Source organism: Rhinolophus sinicus, chromosome 4, assembly GCF_057876585.1.
Source record: "Rhinolophus sinicus isolate RSI-liver-muscle chromosome 4, RSI-T2T, whole genome shotgun sequence".
In the NCBI taxonomy this organism is placed as follows: Eukaryota; Metazoa; Chordata; class Mammalia; order Chiroptera; family Rhinolophidae; genus Rhinolophus; species Rhinolophus sinicus.
Genome location: NC_142504.1, coordinates 66,046,247 through 66,067,097, shown reverse-complemented (window position 1 = coordinate 66,067,097; position 20,851 = coordinate 66,046,247). Strand labels below are relative to the sequence as shown.

General features: G+C 35.4%; 1 protein-coding gene across 7 annotated transcripts in view; it reads right to left on the bottom strand.

Annotated features, from left to right (window-relative positions):
- PIEZO2 (piezo type mechanosensitive ion channel component 2) overlaps positions 1-20,851 on the bottom strand; it is a 436,387-nt gene that overhangs the window by 40,294 nt on the left and 375,242 nt on the right. For all 7 annotated transcript variants that reach the window (XR_016021128.1, XM_088797899.1, XM_088797898.1 and 4 more), the window contains 4 exons: positions 16,104-16,218; positions 11,454-11,513; positions 8,090-8,256; positions 6,146-6,312 (listed from right to left, as the gene is read on the bottom strand). Coding sequence is in view for 6 of the 7 variants with exons in the window: in XM_088797899.1 (XP_088654025.1) it covers positions 6,146-6,312; positions 8,090-8,256; positions 11,454-11,513; positions 16,104-16,218 (509 nt within the window). In the remaining variant the exon portion in view is untranslated. The remainder of the gene's footprint in view (positions 1-6,145; positions 6,313-8,089; positions 8,257-11,453; positions 11,514-16,103; positions 16,219-20,851) is intronic.

The window sequence follows — 20,851 nt, the reverse complement described above, 5'->3', positions numbered from 1 at the left end:
CAGCTACCAGGCCAAGACAGGGGTAGGACAATGAGAGGGGTGAGTGAGCATGTAAGCAATCAAATGGTCTCTAATAAGGACACACAGGCTGATTTTTTAAGAAGGCCCTAATTTCTTTTTATGTCACCATGTCCTGGACAAAATGAGGAGATGACAAGATAAACTAGAAATTCATTGGGCAAACACAGGGAAGCTTGAGCTTGAGTCTCCATGAGAACATTAACTGGCTGTTGGATATTAGATAAGTCAATTGTCCTCTTTTTGGGTCCCAATTTCATCATTTATGAGATGAGGAGACTGGATCTTTGAAGTTCAATATTTCATTTCATAATTTTAGAGGTGTACCCCCATGGCCTCTTAGGAGTTTGCAGGCAAAAAGATGTTGTACTGTGCCCCCTCTCCTGTACCACTGCTCAGATTTTCTTCACGGGAACTACTGTTCTAATCCCTTGTGTTGAGTTCTGCAGTCCCATCAGCCCACCTTCAGACCCCACATAATTGGGTTACTTGGAGTGTGACCAATTTGTTATCCAACCTACGACAGTTTTAAAAGTGAAAGGAAAAGGGAGATGCTTTATGATACCAGGCCCAGTGGACAAACCTGCATGGATGGTTGTTATCAGCTGGCAGGGTCACACAGAGACATCTAGGTGATATATCTCAAATGATAATCAGTCCCTTCATATACGGCAATGCACCTTAGAATGTCACTAATGTTTCTTGCAGGAATTTAAACCAGTTTATTTTCTGGGAAGGTAGATGATTTCTGATTTTATAAAACAACTATTAAAAAAATAAGTGCTATTTAACATCTGGATTTGAAGGATATCACAACTATTCCAGTGAGTCAAAGGGAATACAAATTCAGAAGGTAGGTTCCCACCCCAACCTCATCTACTGTAAACCCAAACGTAAAGATGGGTGACGTGGATGCCAGAGCAGGAGCTGTGGCAGGTAGGATGGCTCCACCCAGGCTGGGTCTTCTGCGAAGCGGGTGTGGCCACACTGAGCATGCAAGTCCCCATTAGGGGATAACGCTAGACCTTGCTCAATGACACAGGTGTTGAGAGTAAACTTCTATACTCAGAATCCTTCTGGGGACGATTACTGCCCTTCCAGCAATCAGCATGTCTTCCTATAGGCTCTAGTGTAGACAAATGATTGTTTGGAGATTTGAAAGTTTTCTAAAGCAAAGTAACTAGAAAGGTGGCTTAGCCATTTAAAAAAGGGCAAAATGTAAATTCATTTATTAACAACACAGACATAATGATGTAATGGACCCTATTGTGTCTCCCCTTTCTTTCGGGTGAAAATAAAAAATAAAAAATAATTTCAAAAATATGGTTCTCTACTAGAACATTTATTGGTTGGTTGACCATTTTTAAATTGGGGGGGCTATTTTGACAGTCTTTGTTAAAAGAGCAATCAATGAATTTTAAGTATTTTCTACTTCATGATTTTTGATCATGGGTACAGTTTTATACTTGTAATCGTGAATTAGATTTAAGGGAAGTTATTCGATTTTATTTTAAATAGTCCTCCTCCTCCTCTTCCTTCTTCTGTTTTGTCTCTCCTAAGTTGTGATTTATAATTTTAGTTAATTTCTTAATTGGATAGATTGTTAACGGTTGTGCAGTTGAAACTCACTAACACAGGAATCATGTATGTTTATTTTATGGACAATTTATTTTCAATTCACTCTCTAATATTCTCTTTGTTCTCTTTGAGTCATATGCTTCAAAATTTATTCTGGAGCCACTATTTTAAATCAAGGTTCATGTATGATATTCAGGGGTGTGAACTCCTTGAAATCTTATGGAAAAAATTTATATTTCTGTGCACTTTTCCCTTTGGGAGACAGTACATAGCTTCATGAAATTTCAAAAGAGGTTCATGAAAATCTATTACCAACCACTGTTAGTTTCATCACAAATCAATGAAGAAAGGTTATTCCATCTATTCCCCTTTATACATGCCAAGCTTAGGGAGCCAGGTAACAACAACACAAATTTCTGTATTATAAAACAAGGCAAGAAGGGAGGTTAAAAAAATTCATTTAAAAATACTGTAAATCACATTATGGGACGGCATATTTTTTGAAGAACAGATGCACATATGCAATAACTGAAATATATACTATGCCTGTATTCTTCAACCTGTGGGAGGAAATACTCCCAGCTGATATGAACATGACTTTCAGTTAAGTTTACCAGAGCTGTCTGAAGCCTTTTATTTTGGGAATCAGAAAAAGGAAAACACTGTTTGCCTCAGACCCTGTCCATATTCAATATATATAAAACAGCACTGTCCATGCTATGCAAAAAATTAACAAATAAAAGGAATATGTTTTAGAAAATGTACATCTAGAGTATCTCAGCATTTTTCTTCTCCAACCATTCTTTTGTTTTCTTGAAAAATGGTTGTCTGGTCAGGAATAGGTTATAAAATGGGTGGGGTTGGAAACTTTTAGATTCCCCAGTTCACCTTTATTCACCCCTGTAACTGGGAAACAGCATTAGTCAGCATCTTAAAATTCACTACATTTAGAAAATCTTGCCTTCCCTGACCTCACTGCCCACACACCTGTCCACTTCTGCACACATGCCCATGTGGTCTCCCTTTATTATGAAAGGAATAGCTACCATGAAGTAACTTGGAATACATAAGAGTGTGGATAGAATGGGGATCAAAATGAACTCTCAGTTAGCAGGAAAGTGAAATAAAGGTAAAATAATTCAGTTTAAATAATTAATCTGTAGATACAGAGAGAATTCGTGCAAGAACACATTTAAGAAGGTTGGCAGCCTCCAAATAGGACAGTTTTTATGGTTTGCAAAAAATAAAATATAAATAACAATGATTTTTTGTGTCAGTGAAGTCTGTCAAAGGAGAAAGAAGCCCCCTTTCAAAAATGCTGATTGTAGGACAATTTCAGGAAGACACACAGGAGGCACTGCCAGAATTGCTGACCCAGGGACATAATACAACATTTTCATGTTGTAACGTTGATATTACCAATGGGTTCAGAAATTAATTATTGAAAAATGTGTGTATGTTTGGGTAGAAAGAGAATGAGGAAATTAAGCTTATTGCTATGCAATTTGTTCTAATAATCAATTATTTTATTATAGGAATTAAAAGCATCTTAAACAGCATCTCAGTTAGCAAATAAATATTTTGACCTTGGAACCCGTAAGAGTTTCTGGACTAAGTGTTTCTGCTGTTCACAAAAATATATAATAGCTGAAATAATCTATTACTTTGGAACTTATAAATAAGGAGAGATTTTTCTCCCAAATTAAAAGAAAAAATATATAATGTCTTTTATTATCCCTCAAAGGACTTTAAAAGAATCAATACATATTTTAGGAGGACTGGAGGGGTTATATCCATGAGAAATTTTATCTGAACAAAAATCAAATATAAATCAATGTATGCGTGAATACATATATTTTTAAAAAGATAAAAATGAAGTTAAAATGTGTACTACTTTAAAACTTGAGGGATCTATCTATCTATCTATCTATCTATCTATCATCTATCTATCTATCTATCTATCTATCTATCTATCTAATATATAATCTCAAATATCTTTTCAAACCAATAAATATAGATCTGCATCAAATAGATAATTATTGGGTAGCAAAAGAACAGACACACTTGCAAAAGCTCAAATACAGCAATTTTGTAACAGCTAACAATAGCACTTCAAAAGAAAAGCCTTTTTACCCACATCTCCCCATTCAGGTTGCAATTTCAGCTACTAGTTATCTATATTGGGTTTGGTATCTTGGTATTAATAAAATACTCTCAGTTCCTTTCTCTGTTTCATCTTGTAACAGATTCAGTGTTTGTGAAGGACAAATAGTCCACCAGGCCCTGGTGCCTTGCTCAGCATATGAAGTGTGACTGGTGGTAATCCAGGAGCTTCTAAACCAGCCATGGGAATACAGCTCATCTATGATGTCCTTATACAGCAGGAATCGTAGCCCAGGACTCCACAGATAATCCCGAGGATGGGTTTTCCTTCCCAGGCTCAAACTACCTAGAGATGACATATCTTTATGTGCTTATCCCAGAATCAAGCCCAGGTCCTGGCATACAATAGGTGCTTTTTAACACATTTAATTAAAACAATAAATACATGAATGTCCTCAGTGACATAACTCTTTATCTATGAAGATGGACACAAGATGTGATTAATCCATTCTAACTAATCACCTTAGACATGTCATTTTCCTCTTAAGATAGGACTTCTGCTTTAACTTGAAAGCAAAATCTCTGCAATTGACAGCAACGATCTAGAACACTGTGCTGCAAAGAATTAATAGGCTTTTCTGGGATAGCCGGTAAGAAAGACAGGTCAATTCTCAGTCTGTCTGAAGAGCAGAAGAGGCAGTGAGAGGTAGCACACCATGGTGGTTGAGAGGTTGGGCTCTGAGCTGAACTCGGTGGTTTTGGATCCTGGGTCTGCATTTATATACTTCTGAACTGTGTGACTTTGGGTAAGTTAGTTAACCTCTCTGTAACTGAACTTTGTCTGCAAAATGGGGATAATAATATGAGGTGTGATAAAAAATACGGCAAATTTAAAAAATTATTACAGTAAAAGACACATTGCCATTAATCCCCCTCAAAATACTCCCTCTTGCTTTGGACACACTTATTCCATCATTATTGCCGCACTTGGAAGCAGTTCTGGAAGTTCTCTTTTGTGAGTGTGTTTAGTTGTGCTATTGTGGCTGCCTCGACGTCCTGAATCATTTTGACTTTGGGGAAGAGCCAGAAGTCGCACAATGCCAGATCCGGTGGATAAGGTGGATGAGGACACACCATAATGTTTTTATTTGATGGAAATTGCTGTATACCAGAATTGATGTGTGACACAGAGCCTTTCTGTTTTGATCAACAAATATGGTGAATGCTGCTGCCAAGTGTCATCTAACGGAAAAGCAGGGATCTTCAATACAGAAAGCGGCACATCGAAACTTAGTAACAGTGTGTGACAAGTTTCAACTTGTTCGGTGCAGTCAGTTGGGTGTGACCGACTAAACCCATTGGTTAGAACATAAAATACCTGGAGATAGTGTCATGTGAATCTAAGCTATCTATCCTGGGGGCTGTCTGTACACTTGAAGCAGCATTAGGACAGTCGTCAATTGCGTCCAGTCCAGACTCTCTGGCAAGGTTGAGAGAAGGTGTGTTTTAAAGTGTGCTGTAACTCATCCTCTATCATGACAACATTCCTTGTCACACATTGCTTCTGGTACAGCAATTCCTGTCAAATAAAAACATTACGATATGTCCTCATCCACCTTATCCACCGGATCTGACACCGTGCGACTTACAGCTCTTCCCCAAAGTCAAAATGATTCAGGACATCGAGGCAGCCACAACAGTGCAACTAAAGATATTCACGAAAGAGGACTTCCAGAACTGCTTCAGAAAGTGGCAAGAATGATGGGGTAAGTGTGTTTAAAGCGAGGGGGAGTATTTTGAAGGAGATTGATGGCAATGTGTCTTTTACTGTAATTTTTTTTAATTTAAACGTTCACTGTATTGTTTGATCACACCTTGTAGTATGCATCTCCTAGGGTCTTAGAAGGATAAAGTGAGGTAACCCATGCACAGTGCTTGGTGCTGGTCCATGGCGAATTATCATAAAACTCAGGGAAGATGGAAGCTGACAGAATCACTTCTAGAACTTTTATTATGAATTATAAAGTAACAATTCTGAAAGGAAAATACCAAAGATAGCAACAGATGGTAGAAGATTCTCATATAGAAGGTACTTTGTGGAATGGAATTTTTGAAAGGAGTTAAAGATGTAGCCCTTGACACAAATAGTAATTTTGTCATTGGGAAGATTCATTCTTACTTTCCTCCAGCTTGGAAATCTCTATCCTGTGCCTATGAATCATACATGTGTTTCTAAAAGTTTTTCATTGATCCCCAGTTTTATCTGGTTCCGTCTAGGGGAGGACATTTCTTTTGCTTTGTTGTACATGTGGAGATAGCCTGAAGAGGGTGGGGATCCATGTAAGTTTTGATTAACTTTCACCTCAGACATTCATTTCTCAAATTGATGAAGTCCACCTCTTTTACCTTTGTGAAAAGGAAACCCAATTTTTAGAACATAAAATACCTGGAGATACTGTCATGTGAATCTAAGCTATCCATCCTGTGAGCTGTCTGTGCACCTGAAGAAGCACCAGGACGGCCATCAATTGCATCCAGTCCAGACTCTCTGGAAAGGTTCATGATGTGGTTCTGATAGTACATGTGGATGCTTTCCCGAGTTGGAACATTGCCCTGTAGTGAAGGAGACATTGTCACAGTTCTTACTTGCCCATGTAGCCACCTGGCATTTCTGACAACTCAGCTTTCATGCACACCTTGAGTGGATTAAAACAAAGCTAGACAGTTGAGCACTGATGTCAACTTATTTAATTAATGGTACTCAATAATACTCGGTAATGCTAAACAAGAATTGTTTGTGGATGAAGATGGTCAAAAGGAACAAATTTGCTGTTATAAAATAAATGTCTTGGGATGTAATACACAGCATGACTATAGTTAATAATATTGTTTTGTATTCAGGAGTCCATCCTTATACATAGAAGATAAGTTCTAAGATCCCCAGTGGGTGCCTGAACCTTGGATAGTACTAAACCCTACATATACTATGTTTTTTTCCTATACATACATATGTATGATAAAGTTTAATTTTTAAATTAGGCCCATTAAAAGATTCACAACAATGACTAATAATAAAAGTTATGTGAATATGGTCTATCTCTCAGTAAAGTAGCACAGATATCTCTTCTGTTCTTCTCAATTTCACCAACAGAAGATTCCTTCTTACCATAGATCTTAGTAACCTTAGCATACAGTATTTTTTTATTTCTTTATTAAATCAAGAGCTTTCACCTTTTCACTTAGGAAAAAGCACTTTATGGCTTCTCTTTGGCATATCTGAATTGCCAGCATCACTATTCTCACACGTTGGGGCCATTATTAAGTAAAATAAGGGTGACTTGGATACAAGCACTGTGATACTTCTACATCGATCTTTTAACCAAGTGCTACTAAGTGACTAACAGGTGGGAGCACAGAAGAGATTCTGGACAAAGGGATGATTCACATCCTGGGTGGGATGGAGAGGGATGGCATGATATTTCATTACACTACTCAGAACGGTAAACAATTTAAAACTTATGAATTGTTAATTTCTGGAATTTTCCATTTAATATTTTTGGATTTTGGTTGATTGAGGATAACTGAAACCATGGATAAGTGGGGAGTACTGTATTTGAAAGTTCCTAAGAGAGCAGATTTTAAAGTTCACATCAGGAAGAAAAAAAATTGTAACTATGTATGGTGATGGGTGTTAAGTAGTCTTACTGTGGTGATCATCTCATTTTATATATGTATGTATTCAACTCATTTTATATATATATATATATATATATATATATATATATATATATATATATATATATTCATTATGTTGTATACCTGAAACTAATAAAATGTTATATGTCAATTATTTTTCAATAAAAATTTAAAAAGAAATCCCTTCTCATAGGTAGATAATTTTGTAGTTATGTGTGATAAGTATGTAGATAAAAGTAATTTTTCCAGAAATGAACTATTATTTTTTAATATAATCTATAAACCTTATGTGACTATATTTTGTTGCTCTGCATATGTTCTAAAATTTCCTATGAGAAGTTTCAGATCAAACTTCCCAGACTAAAAAACATAAGCCTTTATTAGATAGCACAGTCTGCACCTGCAAACTGTGGTGATGGGATAGAATAGAATGAATAAACTGGCCACTATCCCCAGGACTCTCGTGTGTATGTGTGTGTGTTTGTGTGTGTGTGTGTGTGGTATGCATGCATAGTGTCCGATTATTTTAATCCTGAACATGGAACAGATTTAAATACACATAAAAACAAAAGTGTTAAGCAAAGACTATCTGTGAAGAAAGGATTTGTCTTTTCCTACTTGGAGTTCTGGATATTGACATTTACAATCTTTATAATGTGGGAAAGAGCAAAAAGAATTATACCAATAGTATTACCTTTTTAATTTCTCTGGTTAACATGCATCTTTCAATTCTCAGAACTGTAGATATGTCAATATGCTCCCTTGAAATGGAGTTAAGCCAAGTTGTGAAACTATCCACTGTTGCCAGAAAGAGGACCCAGGTAAATTTCAAAATATTAAATATCCTCTTGATGATATTATCTAGAAGGAAGGAAAAGAAACAAGATTTCAAAAGAACAATATGCCATCAACCATTTTGCTGGGTGTGTCATGGTGGTGTTTTATCAAAGGTAGACCTGTGTTTGGCCATCCATAGCTAATGTGGAGTGGGGCCCTTGACACTAAGCATGGTGCGGGGAGTGGAGGAGGACTGCAGTGTATATAGGAAGCTACCACTGGGTCTTTCTACACATGCAGCACCAGCAACAAAACCAAATGAGGATAGAATTGTTAACCTTTGGTCAAAACATCTGTCAGAATAAATTCATATACAGATAGGAGTGTTGATTAAAAGTAGAGATGGCATTCAAAGATATTTCTGTTATTGACATAGGGATAGAAAGAGTATCTATCCAGGTAACTGGATCCTTAAAGCTTTTTCTATAAGTTGCTTTCTTTCTTAAGTAATACTTACTGTTGGAAACAATTCTGTTGATTCAGGAAGAATTTGATGCTTCCTATTACAGTTGCATTTCAGTTAAATCAGCTTAAAGCTATTTTGTAAAGAGCTCAGTACACATACTAAGGGCATATGTATACCATTGAACTATTCATTATTTTTAATTATACTGAGCTGTGCTAACTACAAAACACTGCACATGGGATCAACCCTCCCTAAACCAACAGAAGTCATGAAATTCCTGATGTACTTGGGTTCTCTTCCTTATCTACGGCTGTGACTCTGCCAACCCAAGGAAGGGAAAGCTGCCCAGTGTGACAAGCTCAGCTTTGATTGCCATTGTGTCTGTAATAGTGTCTGGGTTTCCTATAAAACATTATTTATGGACACTGAAATTTGAATTTCATAATTTTTATGTCATGAAATACTCTTCTTTATTTGATTTTTTTCAACCATTAAAAATATAAAAATCATTCTTAGCTAATATAAAAACAGGTAGCAGGTGGGATTTGGCTCAAGGTTGTATAGTTTCCTGACCTCTAATCCAGTATAATCAGATATGACCACTGGGTGACTCATCCCTGCTCTCCACCAATCTTCTCTCTCTACTTTAATTCTCATGTCACAGTGTGAATCAGTTTATCTTTGTAATGGTAAAAAAAAAAAAAAAAAAAGTTATTTATTAATTGTGTAGCCTAGGAGGAAGGCAGGTAAAGTTTGCATTTTTCAAAAGGAAAACCATCAGAAGAAGCTTAGATGTATATGGGATGGTCTCCGGACATAGTCTAGATGGGCAAGAGAGACAAAGAAGAGTTAAACAGTTCTACCCACTGGAGTAACAAGAATCTTGAAGTGGCCAGCTGATACCTGGGGAAGAAAACTAGGAATCTGGAAAAGGAGATGGGGAAATGATTGAGACATACCTGGTGGGAAGGGTCCTAGACTCCTGGCTGTGAAGCCAGGTCCCAGAGGCACCAGCTAGTGAGATGCCTCTGAGGCAGGAAGACTGATCCCCGACTTACCCTTTGATGCAGTTTCCTGCCTATGCTGTCACTGCCTCCAACTATCCCCCCAAAACCTCGATAAATCGGTGTTGCACCTAACAGCCTTACATGAGGTGTACTTTAGGAAGAAGGGAAATGAGAGAGTATCTATCCTTCATTGAGCAAAGAAGCTAAATGGAGTGAGATGCTACAGATTCCACAGAAGAGTAATTCTGAGTCTGAGAGGGCCGGTAACACCTAGATTTCTCTTTCCACCCCACACTACTGCTTTTGTTTTGATCTTGAGCAAGGCATGCGTTTCCCACAGTAGTTTGGCTAGAACCTCTACCAGTTTCATGTAGACATCAAAGGCAAGATTGACCCTGAGAGGCTGAAGAACTTGGGGTTACTTACAAGTATTAATAAAGATTTAGCAGCATCTTATATTTTTTGACACTTTTTTTCTCATATTCACCATTATTTCCTCAGAGGTGGTGAAGATAAACATAATTATTTCACAGTTTTGCTTTTGGTGGTCTTGATGGTAAAACTAAACTGTGTTGGAGACATGCATGCCATGCACTTTATTAACCTGAGTGATCACAAATTAGCACATGAAATTAGGAGTTTTATTTTTACTTATTTTTAATCATAGAGGCAGTAAGACATAGTCGTTAAGAGCACAAACTCTGGTTTCAGACTCTTCAGGTTCAAGTTCCAACTCTACTCCTTAGTGATTATGCAGACTTTGAAAAGTTAGCTAATCGTTCTCTGTCTCAGTTTCTTATCTGTTAAATGGAGAAGAGGGTTTTTGAGGGGGTGAAACAAGTTAATATGTCTAAAAGTCTTGGAAAACTGCCTGGCAAAGAGGATGTGCAAGCTAGAATGTTAGCCACTATTATTGCACAAAGCTTTTCAGCAATAATAGAATATCTGGCTCCACATGCACGTGAGTCAAGTTATCTGGAAACGGAGGCCAGGTCTAAGAATTGTGCCACAGAGGGTGTTAGACAGCCTTTAAGAAGTCTCATTTTGTGCCAACAGGTGACATACTTGGAAGTATTTGTGTCCAGAGTAAAAGAGTCTGAAAAAAATGTGCTGGCTGATAAATAATGTACACAGGCGTTCCAACCCTGTGCAATAGAGGAAATAGAAGTAGAGAGGCATTAGGGTTCATTTCATTTGGAAGATTTGTTTTGCCTTTTTTTTTCTTTTTCTTTTTCCTTCATGGAAAAATCTTCCTCCCAATCACATACTATGTGGAGCCCAAATGGCACCTTGACTGAGCTGGAGTTAGAAGACATGGATTCTGTCCCTGACTGTAGCTATAAAATCCTGAGCAAAGTCATTGGGATTTGGTTTTCCCTTCACAAAATGGGGAGGTTGGCCCAAGCTTCCAGAGTACTTCTCATTTCCCCAATTCTACTTACCTTTCATTTAATTCCTTCTTTATGTGCTTTTTGAAATTAATTGCCAATATTTTTTGTGCCTCTATTCTGATGGCTTCCATAGGACATTTATAATTTGCTTCCTAACACCCCCTTCATAGGTACTTGGATACAATAATTTATAAACTGACTTTAGTCCAACATTTAATCCAACAATGTAAAGGTCAGATCTACTTTGAGGAGTCACTGTGCAATTTCACTAAAGATGAGATTTCAAAGGACACCAATTATTTAGTCATAGTCCAAGACAGTATTTGATTAATTATTTTTAGGCAGCATTCCATTACACACCACCTGGGAAGTAGCATTTTCAACTTTCCCCCTGCTCATATTTGTATCTTTTGTTACCTGGTCCATCAGATTTCTTTTTGACGGGTTCATCCTCTCGGTCTTCCCACTCCACAGGCCCTGTCAAGTGTGTTCAATAAACATGAGTTAGATTCTTTAAGGGTATATTAAATGTCAACACTTACTCTTCTGGATTAAAATGAATTTTTAAATTAAATCTTAGGATATTTTGACTATTTTAAGAGTTCCTGGGGAAACGTCGTAAGAATTCATAGATTTCAGATTCTGCTCACTCCAGAATAAGAATTATGGATACCCGGGGATGGGTAAACTACAATCCTCTGGCTAAATCTTTCCTGCTTTCTGTTGTTAAACAGCCTGTAAATTCAGAATGGTTTTCATATTTTTAATAGTTAAAAGAAATCTAAAAAATAATATTTTGTGCTCATGAAAATTATGTAAAATTCAAATTTTAATGGAACACAGCCATGCCCTTTTATTTATGTATTGTCTGTGGCTGCTTTTACCCTACAATGGCAGAGTTGAGTTGCAACAGAGACTTATGGCCTGCATAGCTTAAAATATTTACTATCTGGCCTTTTACAGAAAAGTTTGCTGACCCCTGACACATACTTGAACTTTAAATTTTGAATATCTTGGGATAATGTTACAAATTTTAGTGTGTCATTACCTAAAAATGACATCATAGGATTTCACTTTATTTGTTAGCCTCTTGTTTAAGACTAAGGTTGTCAGATTTAGCAAGTGAAAACAGGATAACCAATTATATTTTAATTTAAGGTAAACAACAGATATTTTTTCATAATTTTTCATTTTGCATAAGAGCCATGAAATATACTGAAATTATTTCTAAGCTAAAAAAAAAAAAAATTATTGTTTATATAAAAGTTTCCAATTTAACTGGTTTTCTTGTATTTTATTTGGTAACCCTATCAAACTGATCTCACTCTAGTTAATCTTCCCAAACTTATATTCTACTACTGTGTATCACAGCTTATCTTTCCAGCAATGTGGATCTGATCTTTATTTTTCACACATGGTCTTGCTTTCTTCTGTCAGAATGTCAGAGTCTATTCAACCATTGTCTTTTTCAAGAGGCATTGCATTCCCTTACATTCTTGGCTACAAGTCATCTTCTCTCCTCTGGTCCCACAGTATTTTATTTATACTTATATTTTAAATGGAATTTTGTTGTTCCTATTTCATTGTTTTTTTTCCCCACTCCTATACTTGGGTTATTATAGGTTAAGATAGAAGGGTCTAGAGTCAGGATACCTGTTATAAATTCCAGACCCACCACTCACTGTATGGCTGTGTGACCTTAGGCAGGTCACTTCACTCTCTGGGACCTCATTTCATCATTTGTAGGGCAGGGAGAATAAAATGCCCTGGGCTGTTGTGAGGATCAAACGAGTTACTACATAAAAAGCACTTACAACAGTGCCTGGCACTTCAGGACAGGATCTATGTGCCTTATCTGTCTGGAAGTAACATAGAAGAGATGATGCCTTGTACCAAGAAAGTGCTAAACAAATATTTATTAAAGAAATAAATATATTTCTTTAGTCTGAATATTTTTTAATTATTTGCCTCTGATTTATAGGTAAATGGTAGTGACTTTACGCATGAAATAATCTTTATGATACAGAATAATGAGATATTTACAAGATGATTAAAGGACACATTTTTAGAACTGGTCAAATAATTTTGGAGGAACAAATGTCTAAGAATAGCAAACACAATTTTGAAGGAAAGAAAGGGGGTAATGAGGGGAGTGTGCAAAACTCACTAACTCTATAGCTACTGGACTAAAAAATAGATGACATTGGCCCAGAGCTAGATAGTAGGATAGTGGATCAGTATACAGAGTCTAGAAACATACCTAATAGTAAATGGAAGGATAATATTAACAAAAATAGTATTTAAATTTAATAGGAAAAGGAGGAATCATTTGATAAATAGGGATAGCATGATTGTCTATCCATCTGAAAATAAATGAATTAAATCTCTATTTCATAGAATAAAAATTTTGAAATAAATAAAATTAGGAGGAAATATAAGAAAACATTAGCATAATATTTGGGGGAAGGCTTTCTTAAGTAAAATGGGAACTTAGAAACCACAAAAAGAAATTTAGATCTATTTGACACCAGAAAAAATTAAAAATTGTTTAGATAACATATACCATAAACTAAATCAAAGGATAAACATTGGATTGGAAAAAAATATTTTAACACTTGAGAAAAAGCAATATCCCTAACATATAAATATTCCCTAAATTAATAAGGACAAACAGCTGAATAAAATAATATTATGGAAAATGTTAAAAATGTATAAATCTTAGATTTGGGAGTACAAATTACCAAGAAAAAAAATTCAGTCTTATTAGTTATGAAAACTCAAATGAAAATAAAAGCCATTTATGATGCTTGAGAAAGACAAATAAAAAGAGTAATAATATCCTGGTGGAGGCTACCGGGAAATGGACACTCTTATACCTTACACATTGTAGTGTTAATTAGTAAAACTGTTTGGGAAAATATCTATTGAAGTCCAAAAAAAAAAAAAAAAAAAAGGCACACCCTTTAACCCAGTAATTTCACTTTTGATAATGTATTCTGTGGAAAGTATATGTTCTTCCTGAAATTTGTTATGCATTCAAATACACACATGTGCATGCAATTGTATGTGAATTTCTGTGTGCAGATATCTATGATAGCGTTGTTCATTGTAGAAAAATCTGGAAGCAAACTTTACGTCCATTAGTGGTGGAGTAGGTGAATAAATTATGCATATCCATATTATAGAATATTTTGCAGCTATTAAAAAAGGATGATATGGTTTTATAAATACTTAATTGGAGAAATATTCATGATATATTACTAATGAACATACAGCAGTTTGTATTGTATGAACTCAGTTTTGAAAATCAAACAAAGGAAACCATGCCTGAACACACGTACTTACTCCCATGAGAAAGGAATGCAAGTGAACGAAACATATTGTGAGAATTTGGTAGCTTAGTGGATAGGTTTCCAGGGCAGATTGTGCATTTACCTCTTTACTGCTTGACTTGTTACATTAGCTCAGTCTTAATTCTGTCTTTTTAAACCAATAAAGTAAAAATTAAAGTTACTAGGAGGTAGCAGAGGGCAGAATGGTCAAAAAAGAGAGAGGTTTTGCAATTTAGAGCTCCATTAGAATTTATGTTTTCCTTTTATTTTTAATTTCACAAAGAATTTATGTATACATTTTCTTTATACATAAAGAACAAAAAAGTAACAGAAAAGCCTCAAGTTCCCTCATACCACTTAATCTCAATCTCTCCACCACCTCCAGGAAAACAGTAACCACTGTTATTCATTTACTAAATATTCTTTCTGATCTTTCTCTTGCATTTATATACTACTATATGCACCCACTAAAAATGCAAAATATTATCTTGAGATTTCCTTTGTTTCATAAATGATTTCATAATGTGCAGGCCATTTTCAACATAATTTATTTATTTCATTTAACAACAGGAATTGTTCTCCAAGTCAGTTCAAAGTAATCCATCTCATTTTTTAAACTACTAGAGTATTCTATAATATATTGGCAACATAATTTACTTGAGTCCTCTTCTTTTTGTTATCAACAAATAATGTTTGATGAATATTCTTAGACGTGTGTCCTTATCCACACGTACAAAACCTGCTTCAGGTTAAGCCACACACCTAGAAGTAGAACTGATCTCTAATAGGATGTGTACATTTAAAATTTTCATAGACATTGACACACTGCTTTTCAAAGTGGAAGTACAACTTTACAACACTACACATAGTCTGTGAAAGCAGTTATCTTCCCACTAACTCCAAACAGTGATATTCAAATGTTTAGGTTCTTGCCAATCCTATAGGTAAAAAACCAAAATGTCAAAATGCTTAGTTTGTGTTTCTCAATTACTGGTAAGCTGAGCTCCTTCTAAAAAGGCCATTTCTATTTTCTGATTTATGAATTGTTTTCATATTCATTCATTCATTGGGTTGAATTTTTCTTTTACTGATTTTTAGGAGTTTTTAATATATCCAGAATGCTAATCTTTAGTCTGATATACATAATGAAAATATTTTTCCCGAGTGTCCCACTGCACTTTAACTTTGCTTTTGGTGTGATTTTTGTAGTTTGGAATTTTTCCCCCCTTAGAAATGTGTTTCTATCATGTGCTTTCAAATGTACCAGTATAATGTTGAATATGGCATTCGTAGTTATGTTCTATTTTTGGTTCCTGAGTACTGTTTAAGAGTGAGTTCTCTTTTTTCTTGATTAAACTGTGAAAGGTTCATCTTTCTTACTTTTTTTTTTTTTTTTTTCATGAATAGTTTTTTACTTAATGATTAGGCCTTGTCTTGTATTTTGTTTCTATGACTTAATATCTGCCTAAAAAACTAATTTTTCTTTCTACTTTCTTTGAATTTATTTTGCCTCTCTCCCCATTTTATAAAATGAATCTTAACTTAAGGTCATGTTTTAATTCATTCCAAGTGTCAGACACAAGCAATTAAGGCCAAGTAAAAATCTTTGCACTCTTTAGAATTAAAAAAATTTATTTCTCCAAAGTTTCTGTCCTTTGCAGTTCCTCTTTCGTATTCAAGGGTGACAGAAATGGAGAGTACTGGCTAGAACCTGCTGCATCCACATAACACTCACCCTCCCCAGATCCTTTTCTCTTTCTTTTCTGTTCTTCTCTTGCAGACCTTTTTTTCTCTTTGCGCCTCTGTCGGAGTGCTGTTTTAGGGTCAGTAATCCAAGCTTGATAAACAAACTGAAGGGAGAAAATTCAATTATTTTCTGGCTTTTTAATAATTTGAATTAAAAGAAAAGGGACCAACACCAAGCTTCCTGACTTTTGGAAATATATATTTTTTCTCCCAACACAAAGTAAATATCCCTCTCCCATATCCCTTCATATGCTGAACTGACCTGTGCTATTTTCATTATCATGAAATAAAATATGAAAATAGACATATAGGAATATATTTCATTTGGTATCACAGATAATCATGAGATACTTTGGGTTTATAGAAACTGTTTCTCCCAAGTCCCCACATATCACCACCATTTGTGACACTTAGTTATGATCTTTCTCATTTTACACCACAGGAATAAATTGGATGCCTCGCTAAGTATCATTAGTTTTCTCCCATCACAAATAAACTTTGAGTCAAACACAAAGCAGTTTCTTTTATTCATTTACTTTGGGAAAATAGTTTTGCACCTTTGATATTTTCCCTTGTGAATAACAGCTGTTACCAGCAACTTGCGAAAGGGCGTTGCAGATTGATTAGTGTTTGGAGAGGAAAAATAATGTGATATTAAGGTTAAGGAGTTATCCCAAGTGTTATGAAAGGAAAACTAGTGCTTTTGGTTGCCTTTTGTCACTTTCACTCAAGAGCTGAAAATAGTTGTATTAATATATTATCACCGATAACCACAATAGAGCAATTTGGAGTAGCCGCCCACCAGTAGTCTCCCAAGTCATGCAAAAGGAACAAAACAAAAACCTTTATATACAAAGTCAGCCATCTGCAATCACGAAGCCAAGCAGTCATGCTCCTCATGCACCCACAGACACACCTGGGTCTCAGGGAAGCTGGGTTTTATTATTATTATTATTATTATTATTATTATTATTATTATTATAAAGAAATGTTTTTCAGGGGTGCTTGTAGACCCAGACATGTTCATTTTATTCTACATGTTGTTCAGATTTCTAAAATCTTTGAAAAACTGTGTAAGGAAAACATAGGCATTGTGATGTTGATAAAAATAAATTTCAGTTTTTCCACATATGGAATGCAAAGATCAAAGGATAGTAAGAAAGAACATTTCTTCTCATTGGTAGAAATCTGAACCTTAAAGGCAATTGATGCAAATATAAGAACTGCATTATTTCAGAATAATAAACCCAGGAGGCAAAAAGATTATCCTATTTTGTGCTAAAAACATTTTGAAAAATGAGATAAACTGGAATTTGAAGAAAAAGGACCACATAAAGGAATTTATGTTAGATGTTCACTGAGCATAAAATTGGGACTCCTGTCAAGATATCTCTGAGGTTTAGTACCTTGATATGCAAACTCACTTCTGCAAAATATTGATTCTTTTAAAAAAATCTATTCTGCTAAACATAAATAAATTTTCAGGCTTAAGAGCAAAATACGATGACCTTCTTTAAAAAAAAATGTTATTAGAATATCACTTTTAGATAATGCAAGAATCCCCATAAAAGAAAATAAAAATGTAATTCAGGATTTATGAATGTGATAGGTGCACAAGCCGGAGGAATTCTTTTGCTCTGAAGAAAATGAAACCATTGGGAGGGAGGGTGAGAAAGAGAGAAGGAGAAGCTTAGGATTGAATTGAAGAGGTCTTGTAGAAAGGGTGAGAACCATTAAAATTTGACTATATTAAAAGGGAACTCCTGCTTCTACATATGACAGTCAATCAGTTCTTTCTCACTGAGATGAGAATTTAGATAATGCAAATAAGAGGAAACCAGGGAGGAGCAGAGAATCGTATGACAAGTCCTTAATTGTAGGTAAATTATTTTGATGTTTGGAAATATAAACATTTTACAGTTCCTGGAACATTTGATAGACGGTCAGTTTGGCCTCAGTCCATCTCTTTCAGGAAAAAGTTGATAGTGAAGGCAGAGGAGGAAACATCCCTATTCTTCCTGAATCAAGAAGTGGAAGTTCCTTACTGAGAATTCCTAGTTCTTATACTTGGTAGTGGTAATTGTCATCCATTTGATGGGTCTCTCTAGGGCATTAGATACAAGCACCACTAACGATAAGTGAAAATACATGGAAACGTTTTAAATGATCTCTGGCTTCTCCAAAGAGTGCTGCACTAGCTTGTATTCCCAACTTAATTTTAACTTTTACCTTGATTTTATCTTAAATTTTATCATATATATTAAGGAAAAATGGGATTCGTTTTACTGAAAACTCATTATGTAAAGCAGCATTTAATCTTTCAAACAGGAGAGAACTTTATTGAAGTGGAGAGCCTTAACAAATTGGTTACGTTTCATACTGTCCTTTAATTCAGGAGTGATCCAGGACTTTCTTTATGTTGTCTGTAAGATATTTTTTGTTTCGTTTTGTTTTTAAAGTAAGATGGGGGATAATTACATTATAATCTTTCATATAAATTCTTTTATATGGATGAAGAGACTCATATGGTAGTCTTAAATGGGAAAAGAAAAAGAATCCCAGGAAAGTGGCAACAGTGAATATTGCCTAAAAATCAGAATCATGGCATTTGAAAAATAGCAGGAACCTAGACTTCTGGGTCCTACTACTCAAGGTGGACCAGCTGCTTGCACTTCACCTGGGAAATTGAGAGAAATACAGAATTGTAGGCCCCACTGGACCTGCTGAATTTAAATAACCTACATTTAAATAATATCCCCAGGTGAAATGGGAGAAGCACTAGTCTTGGTCACTATCCAAACCATTGGGTTAACACTGAGGAGCATAAAGACCTAAGAGCTTAGGTGCTTACCTCAGATTAAGTTGGGAGAAGCAGCTCTCTTTAAAGTACAAGAATAGTAATTCATTATCTATGATTTTCAGTAATGAAATGACTACAGTGTAGGTAGCTGGATAATCTGTTGTGCATTAGATGAATTAATAAGTAATTTGTTAAACAGTTTATTCGGCTCTCCCGGATGATGTGGGAAGGAGGCACTGCATGGTCTGTACCCTGCAGCATAGCCTCGTAAGGAGATGCACTGAATTCAGAATGGGAAATGGAAGATGGCATCCAGTTTAGGAAGATGGAAACTTAACAGGAAGCCAGAAAGATGGAGCAAAATAAGTCTTTCATTAACTTCTTTGTAATTTTACCAGCTTTCTGAGAAAAAAAAAAATTATACTTTTTACACATCATAACTGATGCATGCAACCAGATGTGACCCTAGTGAGAAAGTGAGATGTGACTTAGACAAAACTACAAGAGGACAGAAAGTAGATGTGTATCTGCATTTTCTCTCTCTATTTTTCGATAGGCTCTGGTATCAACTAAAAAATAAGAACCAAATACTAAGAAATTTGCCTTCTCAGAACTCGTTTTGGAAAAGTTTATATTTTAAATTCTTATAATTCCTTCGTTGTACGATCTATAGAACAGGGAAAATGCAGATGTAGCAACAGGGATCTGCTTGTCTAAAGATCTACAGAGCAGAGGGTCACACACAGTAAACATCAAATACCTTTGTAGCTCTGATTAAATACTGTAGAATAGTTTTGGGAAGTTTAATGACAGACTTTGGCAAGGCTAAAATGGCTGATGCAAACTTCCCAATAGCTCTCTATAAAGAAGGACAAAGCAAGAGTAATTAGTAGAAAAAAACCAAAAACTAATAATTTAATATATGACGTCAGTATGAGTTTGTCTCTACAATTACATCAACTAGGTTCATATGCGCCAATCATTGAAGCTAGAATAAAATGTGCTCTGCTTGTAAGTTAGGAATAAAGAAAACAGTCAATCATTGCAAGAAATCCATTCAAATGGTGAAGATGATCAGGGTCTCTCCGTTGCTGCATGATGAGTGATGGTTAGAATAAAAGTCATTAGAATAAAAATAAACAAGTTAAGTCATTAGTATTTGACAAGCCAGCTGCACACATGCACATACACACAGTCATCTAGAAACACACATAGTTAGCAACAGGGCAAGTGAGAAAGCATGAGAGCAAGGTATCTACGTGAATGATTTAGTTTTTCAAAGTCATTAGGAAGACAGAAGTGAATGTAACCTGGCAGCTTGAGAAGACCTGGCCAGCAAACTGACAATGGCCTCTTCACGGACACATCACGTAGCTTGACGGATATAATTCTAGGTGCCTTGAAGCATAACAAATGGGAAATAACTCCTAATATGTGGCTCCTTCATTAAAAAAAAATATGTAAGCTTTCATCCCATATGTAACTCTACTGACAAATCATCATTCTTGGGTAGCATTGAGTATCCATTCACTAAGTACACTATACTTAGGCTAGTGAGCTATATAACTGAGAGTGGTATGGCAGGTTCTAAAAAAGAAAGGCAGTTAAGCTGAAAAAGTCAGAACTGCGTTAGATACTTTCATTATGTTAATAAATTCTCAAATCTATAGCAATACAAATGCAACTGATTTTCAAAACAAAGTAACATCTAAATGACCATCTGTTTCAAAACAAAGCAAGTATGTTATTTTCATGATCGACTATTTCACATATTGAAATATAAGTCCACTAATGCAATCCAAAGCAACGCCAGATAAACCTTCTTCACCTCCTACTTGCAACAGAAAAATAAAGTTCATCAAGAAAGCTTTACTTTTTTTTCTAGCATCAGAAAATGTTTTGATGCAAGTGAAAGAACACCTGACTGGAATTGTGTT